At 37.8% G+C, this 8417-nt stretch overlaps 1 protein-coding gene across 4 annotated transcripts in view; it reads left to right on the top strand.

Annotated features, from left to right (window-relative positions):
• The window catches only part of LOC107668338 (exocyst complex component 6B-like), a 99948-nt gene that overhangs the window by 8144 nt on the left and 83387 nt on the right, over window positions 1–8417 (top strand). For 3 of the 4 annotated variants that reach the window (XM_016460197.1, XM_016460183.1, XM_016460201.1), the window contains exons 2-4: window positions 6299–6464; window positions 6652–6699; window positions 6809–6899. In XM_016460197.1, coding sequence (XP_016315683.1) covers window positions 6299–6464; window positions 6652–6699; window positions 6809–6899 — 305 coding nt within the window. Of the gene's footprint in view, window positions 1–6298; window positions 6465–6651; window positions 6700–6808; window positions 6900–7159; window positions 7204–8417 lie in introns of all 4 variants that reach the window. The other variant, XM_016460191.1, reaches the window with a different exon arrangement.

Raw genomic sequence — 8417 nt, 5'->3', positions numbered from 1 at the left:
ATCGAATCCACCGGCCGTGCCGTTCTCAAGCCCGCCCGCCTCTACTCACTCAAGCCCGCCAGCCTTCGCTCACGGTACATGGCATCGCAGTATGGTAAGGGGAAATTTTTTCCTTTTCTCTCCACAGTGGACTTGGTGGTTTACTAGATTAGGACTTTGATAAGCTCTTAATTGCTTCCTCTGTTTTAAAGATAATCAAGCTGCCTCTTGTTGTTTTTATTTAGTTGATTTGACTTCAATAAAATAAATAAATAAATAAATAAAAGACCTGTATAGGCAAATTAATTACTTGTGCACCAAGTAATATTTTGTTTGTTTTGCTTGGTCCATCCTGCAACTCCTGTTGGTATGGATGGAGCATTATGCAGAAGGATTTTTTTGGTTGCTATTTTAGAAATATCCTATTTAAAGGCATAGTTGTGACCAATAACTAAGATAGTAGGGGGGCTGCTAATATCAACTTGTCATGTGAGCCCATGAAGGGGCAACCACCCCATGAATAAAACATCCTTTTCTGTGCAATTGATATGACTGGGGACTTCATCTCATTTAAGTGTAAAACATTTTAGACATATTTGTCATATTTTTAGAGAAAAGTTTCTTGGTGCACCTTTAATTTGAATCTTTGTGATCTTTCAGTCTTGTTACTTGAAATGTGCCTTTGCATTGGTTTAAAGGGGTCATGATGAACTGCCTTTCTTTATTATTTTGTACTGTTCTCTAAGGTCCATTTATAATGTTATCAAGATTACATCAAAAAACTTTACATCAAAAAACAATTTTCTCTCCTGATTTGACTCCCCTCATCAAAACGCTCTGTTTGAATAGGTGTGGTGGATTGTAGACTCTGAAGTAAACGCCCACTGCTATGATTGGCTAACAGCTGTGTATGTTTGACAGCCTACATCCTTCACAGATGGACGCTGCTGTGATTAGGTTAAAATATATATATGTATAAATACTCAATACATATCAAATTACCTGTAATAACAGACAAAAAGCAATAGTGACCGCATAATAAAAACACACTTGTGTGGTGCGACATTACTGTCGGATTCAATATAGTCAGCACAGCGTCATCTATTAGTTTCAATCTTTCTGAAAATCTTGCATCGAATTGTGCTTTGTTTGTAAACGAATCCGTGGTAAAATGAAGTAAACAAAGGACCAAGTTCTTACTGACGCGGTCTGGAACTTCAGTAAAAATAAAGTTCATCCACACTTTCCTAATGTTGAGATCAGAAGGAAGGCAATGCAAAGACTGTGTTTTTCCACAACTTGGCACTGCACAACATCTTGTTGTCTTCTGAGCATCTTTATCGTTTGGTTTCTGCATAGACCTGTGTTTGTCTCTCTCGTTATTCTCGAATCGGTGGGCGGGGCTAAACAGGCAGTGATGTAAAAGCAGGCATTGATCTTCTGCGGAGGCGGGGTTTAGCCACACTATTACATCATAAAGTGGCACATTCCACAACCTGTCGTTTTGGCAGATTGGCTTCAATATAAGCTGTTTTTAGACTAAAGCCGGGCTCACACTAGTTTAAAAAAACCTAACCTATTATGAAATCTGTTTGCAGCGCACGCATAAGGAGAATCTTTGCAGATTTTTCTAAAATCTTAAACACTTGCACACTACAAGATTTGAAAATCGTGGCGCATCACACACTACAAGATTTTATTAAGATTAGCATGCCCGAGGGAGTGCCTCACGTGATCTCACGCAGCAAATCATCATTGTCGTTTCAGCAATGCTTATATATGTTAGCTAGCGTGCTAGCGGCTTTTACACTCTTTGTCCTTACGGTTGTGGTATGTTTTCGACACATTATACAGACAGTCGCATTTTTGCAAAACTTCCACAAGCAGTTTCTCCATCTCCACTATCCAACGGACCCTTACAGCAGCTTGTTTTGTGGTCACGCATTGGCTCTTGTGAAAGTACTGATGTAATCATAGCTGTCATCATCCCGATTTAAAATCCTAATTATCAAACATGTTTGATATTAATCGGGGCAGCCCCGATTTGTGTGCGAGCAGATCAGGAGGTGCAAGATTTGATCTGTAAATGCCTCACATTACCAATCCGCGCCAAACATCGGAACCGATCGAGGTCCTTGAAAATACTTTTTCTCCAATTCTTGGGAGGGGAAAATCACGGATAAATCGGCCTAAAACTCCTGTAGTGTGAGCCCGGCTTAACGAAACTGTTTTGAGTTCTGAAACTTACAGAATGTTCTTATAGTACATTGACCTCTTATATTTTAAAAGATCAAGGGAATTTTGATTTCTCAATTCATGACCCCTTTAAATAGAACTGCTCTCTAATCAGTTTTTTTTTTTTTTTTTTTTTTTTTAGATTTTAGATTGACATTTTGTGCACTGCTGCAAGAAGTACTTTCAAAATCTGTAATATTTGAATTAGAGGTTGGGCAACATTCTGTGTTGCTCAGTGCTTTACTTCTGGCATTGCACTGCTACATTTATCAGTCTGTTTTAGCATGAAGGTTTTATTTGTTTCTTACTCTCCAGCTTTTGCACCATGGCCCGTCTCTGCCCTCACTATTTCTGCATTTAGACCCACAGAGGAATTTACAGTTTCTAGGGTGACTGCTGCTACCTTTCTCTTCTTTTTTCACTCCCACTCTGTCACCTCCTCAGATTTTTCTGTGGCGTGCCGTTCCTGGTACATGCCTCTGTTTTAGTATGTTTCCATGCGTCTGTGTTCTGTCTTATGTGTGCTGTTGCTAGAACCAAAGAGTCTTTAGCAATATAGTTTAATACACTACCAGTCAAAATTTGGGGTCAGTAGAGGTTTATGAAAGAATTATCTTATGCAGAATTCTCATATTATGCAGAACATTACTGATTGGACACATTCTTACTGATGCTCTTACTGTCGAAAGTCATTTTTGCCAATGCACTGATCACACTGCAATAGCGTTTGCCTTGGCTGAACAGCACCATCAACTTGTTTTGTGAGTCAGAAGAGAAGCTGAGTATCTTGTGCCTTGCGGTCTTCTAACAGCTAATAATCACATGATGTGAACACAATCATTGCCCTCCTATTTGAACAACACAACAGTGTTAGTATACTAGAAATGGTCATGCCAGAATTGTATTATTAGGTGCTTTGTTGGTTAACTTTATGCAAAAATAAATCCCAAAGGTAAATGAAATGAAAGGTTATTTGAGTACTCCGAGATGAGACAGTGATTTGAGAGTCATGAGCTGCAGTGACTGCAAAGTCTTCCCTGTGTTAGACAGTGATCAGATTTCAGTGTTTAGCCAGCGCACTGCGTACAAATATTTCCTCTTTTAGAGCTTCTAACGTTACCTCAGAACCTCCAGATGGAGTTCAGCCCTCGCCATCAGAGAAGGATCTAATCCAGGGTCAATAAAGCAGAATCTGGGGGCCAAACTTTGTTCAGGACAGTGTTTGCTTTCAATGCCTGCAATGTATGAGCATGCAGAAACCTCATGAAATAAAGCTTATCTCTAAAGCAATTACATTACCATGTTTAAGGTAGGGCTGCACGATAAATCGCATGCGATATTTAACGCGCATCTTGTCAGTAAAGCCATTCTGTAATCAGCGGTAAATCTCCATCACGTGCGGGCTTTCACATGGAGCAGCATTAACTACACAGAGCCGTTGTTCACCGACAAACTGCGCAAAATATGATCGTGGTAAAGCCCGCAGGTGATGGAGATTTACCGCTGATTAAAGAACCGGCTTTACTGACAAGATGCGCGTTAAATATCGCATGCGATTTATCGTGCAGCCCTAGTTTAAGGTGATTTACACAATAAACTACACATTGATTTCCTATATTCCTATAGTTTTATTATTGATTATCAATTCTATTGATTAGTTGTTGCGGCCGTAGTCAGGGAACAAGGGAACAGTCCTCTGATAGGGCTTAGCTCACAGAATTTTCTGCCAAATTGATATGACTGACATCCTGATTTCAAAACAAATTCAGCATTTGTTCCTATTTATAGTATATATGGCTATTTTTTTAATTATCTGCATTTTTAGCCCTTTTTGGATTATCATTTCTGTTGTGGTTAGTGTAGTCACAGTAACAAAAGTTCAGTGGTTGGTACCAATACCAGTAAAATTCCACAGTTCAGTACCTGATTTGGTACCAAAAACTACTGTAACGGTTATTTCAGTTTTTTTTTTGTAATAAGATTAATAAAATTAGTTAATTATTAATTCTGTTAGTAATTGTAAGTAAAAGCGCAATGTTATTGTGTGATGTTTTTTTTTTTGGTGAAAAGATCACTACTCTGCGATCTCAGTTGCAGCCATCTGTATTAGCTTTAATTTATATTTAATTCATACAGTGAAGAGTAGGCAGTGGTTTATTTTTACGTTTTTACCTCTGTTGAACTACCTGGTACAGTAAGTTTGAAAAGATAAAAGTGCAGATTGAGTGTGCTATTACATCATAGACAGAAAAGTGCAGTGCTTTTGTTGGTGTGAGGTGCTGACGTGTGTTTGCGGGGCTTCTAAGTTTAGATCCTGTGCTCTATTTCCGATCCATTCTGTTTCCCAGCTGCCATTGAACTATCTAGATTTCAGTCAGCCAACAGGATATGACATCATAGCACACATAAGCATAGGTTTTCCTTAAGTTAGTTAGTCGAGGGTGACGACAGTTTGCAGAGGAAATGTTGTGAATAAGAATGCTGTGTAACAGTTCAATACACACACACACGCACACGTTTACTTAGCTATATAAATGGGGACATTACATAGACTTCTATTGTTTTTATATACAGATAGTTATACACTTTTTAACCTAAACCCACACCTACCCCTAAACCTACCCCTCACAGATAACTTTCTGCATTCTTACAATTAAAAAAAAAACTTAGTTTACTTTATTTTTATACCAGTTTTACAAATGAGGACGTTCCCAAATGGAGGTTTTTTGGCGATTTTTTTCGATCGATTTGTCAGGTTTTGCTCACTTTTGGGTACAAATTTGTCCCCAAAATATAGTTAAGTAGGTACACACACACACACGCGCGCACACACAGAGCTCAGAACAATGTTGGCATTCCTAGACCGAATGAATTAGGCTGCATTTGTTCAAATAGATCCAGTATATAATCTAACAGTAATATTGGATAATATAATATTATTAAAATTTTTAATATCTTTTAAATAACTTTCTTTCTATTTTAATTTATATTTAAAATGTAGTTTATGCCTGTGATGGCAAAGCTAGCTGAGTTTACAGCTCTGTTTTTGTAAGAATGGAGACACGGATGGCCTTCAGTTGTTCATTTTATGACACCCTTGGTGTTCATTTTAGAGCAGAAAAGCACAGTAATTGCAGAGTAATGGTCCATTAATTTGGTACAACACATTTCTGGACATGATGGCTTTTCTTTCAGTTTGGTGATAGGCTTGGATGAATGTTCTCATATGCTAATAAAAAAGTGACATTTTTGAAATGTTAGAGAATGTGTGTGACATGTTTGAGTGGAAAAAGCTCTCGCTCTCGCTCTCTCTCTCTGTGTATGTGTCATGTCCATTATTTCTCTACCAGTGAGTGTTGGGAAAATGTCAGGCTCCAGTTTTTCCTCAAGGAGGGTTTCACATTCCAGTTTTTTGGAATGTGACGCTGTTTCCCAATAGTACTTGTAAGGTTGATTTGTGGTTTACACGTGCTGTGAAACGGGTAAAATCATTACATGAATACAGTCAATAGGGAGATATTCTTAATGCAAAGAAACTGTTTTGACTTTTTAAATTTGATTTAAGGAAGAGTCTGGACAATGATGCCTGATGCTTATTATTTTTTTCAAATAACTGGGCTGAGAAGTGTTCTTGAGCCAGATGCTGTACTGTCTCACACAGCCAGACCTCTGCAGCTGGGCTATTTATGATTTATAAAAATATATACTTAAAGTTCATGAATTTATCTAAAGTTCTGAGCTTGTTGAGGAGTGGTTATTTCATATCTTCTACTGCCATCTAGTGGTAAACAACAAGTGTCAGTGACAGTAGAGAAAGATTCCACGTTTTACTTAATTTGCATTCACTCACTCTATCTCATTTATGAAGTTGCTGATTATATTGGATAATTTCAAAAAAATGAAAGAGCAACAAGGCACTTCATATATCTTTTGCTAATCTTTTCAGTGGTCCGTTTATGTGTGTAAACAATCAGTAATAGTATAATATGTTGTGTGTAGCATACATGTAATGAAGACTAAATGTATTTTTTATATATAGTAATTTTGACATTGTTCTTTTATGTTCTCCTTGTTTTCCTGGAAGGTCTGTTTATGATGGACAGGAACATGGACTCTTCATGGATAAACTGGAGGGGCGAATCCGCAATCATGACCGTGAAATTGAGAAGATGTGCAACCATCACTTCCAAGGCTTTGTGGACTCCATTACTGAGCTGCTCAAAGTGCGCGGAGAAGCCCAGAAACTCAAGGTGCAGAAAGAGGAAATGAGGTTTTGAGAAAATCCTATAAAACCAGAGAGAAGAAAAAAGAAACGTTATAGATATAAAACTAAAAAAGATTTGAACAACTTGTATGTAATACATCAGAAAAAAATCCTGACTTGTATTGTTTCTGTTTTGATCACTCCCGGATAATTGGTTGTTTTGTCTTCCTCAGTGTCAGGTGACTGAGACCAATCAGAAGCTCCAAAATGACGGCAAGGAGGTGGGTGTCTTGTTTGCTTAGTTTAGTCTTTGATTCAGAACTTGTAACATTAAAAGCAAATATTTTAACATATCAATAACATTAAAATCAGTGGTTACCTCTCCTGTAGCTCCTGACATCAATGGATGAGCTGAGACAGTGCCGTCTGCAGCAGAGGAATATCGCCACCACCATTGACAAACTCACACACTGCTTACCAGGTACAAACATCGTACTTTGCGATTTTAATCCCGTCCGAATCTGCCAAGTCTGTTTTTCTCACACAACCTTTGTAATAATTCCAGAACAAATTACTTACTGTTTTTCGGCAAACTCAGTGATCCTCTGAGAAATCTAATCTTGTCCGAATGCGAATGTCTGTCTGTGATTGACAACAATATTTTTTTCACAACATGTTTCCTTGTGTGATTTGACCAACGTGAACTACCATAGAGCTGAGACAGTGCCGTCTGCAGCAGAGGAATATCGCCACCACCATTGACAAACTCACACACTGCTTACCAGGTACAAACATCGTACTTTGCGATTTTAATCCCGTCCGAATCTGCCAAGTCTGTTTTTCTCACACAACCTTTGTAATAATTCCAGAGCAAATTACTTACTGTTTTTCGGCAAACTCAGTGATCCTCTGAGAAATCTAATCCTGTCCGAATGCGAATGTCTGTGATTGACAACAATATTTTTTTCACAACACGTTTCCTTGTGTGATTTGACCAACGTGAACTACCATAGACACTCTTACCATAGACGCATTTTCAATGCGTTTGTCTCCCGGCAAATAAATAAAAAAAACCAAAACAAAACAAAAAACTAAATCAAAAGCCAGATCGCGTAAGCTGTTAAGATTAGCTACTGTAATATCAGCGTCAGGTAAGATTACTCACCTTCATTTCTGCACTCAATTACATAATGTTTTAATTACATATGTACCTTTTAAACATGGTTTTACTGCAAAAAAAAAACAGGTCACAAATTAACCATGGTTTTGCTATTCTAAACATAGCTTAACCATGGTATTTGTAGTAAAACTGTGGTTATACTAATGGTAATCAATCCATTTGCATGCAGAAGAGAGCACAATGAATTATTGAGAGGTTTACTAACACATCAATACATCTACCTGATTTACAAGGTTGGAGAGAGCAAGCCACCATCAAATTAATGCAAGAGATAGCTCAGAATGATCATCCTCTTCTTGATCTTTTTGTGCAAAGATGTACAAAACAGACCCTCCCACCTCTGTAATAAACATGGAGATGTTAGTCCTGTCCGAATCGATACGTGGAATCACAGACGTCGGGTGATAAGAACTGTAACTCAAACGTCATTTAGAAAATTAGTCCCATCCGAATAAGGCTTTAGTTACTATTAGTTGTATTAACACTACTGTTCAAAAGTTTGTGGTCAGTAAGATTTTTTTTTTTTGAAAGAAGTTGAAAGCAGGGTAGGTGATTTGGTTCAAAAACATTTTTTTTATGCTGGCTAAAAGTCTCTTCCCATCCCAATATCAATCACTAAGTTAAGTAAGCTCGTCCAATCATATCCCAATTACTATATATATATATATATATATATATACACTGAACAAAATTACTGGATGTGGAGGTCCTGGGCTGGTGTGGTTACACGTGGTCTGCGGTTGTGAGGCCGGTTGGATGTACTGCCAAATTCTCTGAAACGCCTTTGGAGACGGCTTATGGTAGAGAAATGAACATTCA

The sequence above is a fragment of the Sinocyclocheilus anshuiensis genome, unplaced genomic scaffold (assembly GCF_001515605.1).
Source record: "Sinocyclocheilus anshuiensis isolate Anshui unplaced genomic scaffold, SAMN03320099.WGS_v1.1 scaffold337, whole genome shotgun sequence".
Taxonomy (NCBI): domain Eukaryota; kingdom Metazoa; phylum Chordata; class Actinopteri; order Cypriniformes; family Cyprinidae; genus Sinocyclocheilus; species Sinocyclocheilus anshuiensis.
This window is presented reverse-complemented; position numbering and strand designations above follow the sequence as displayed.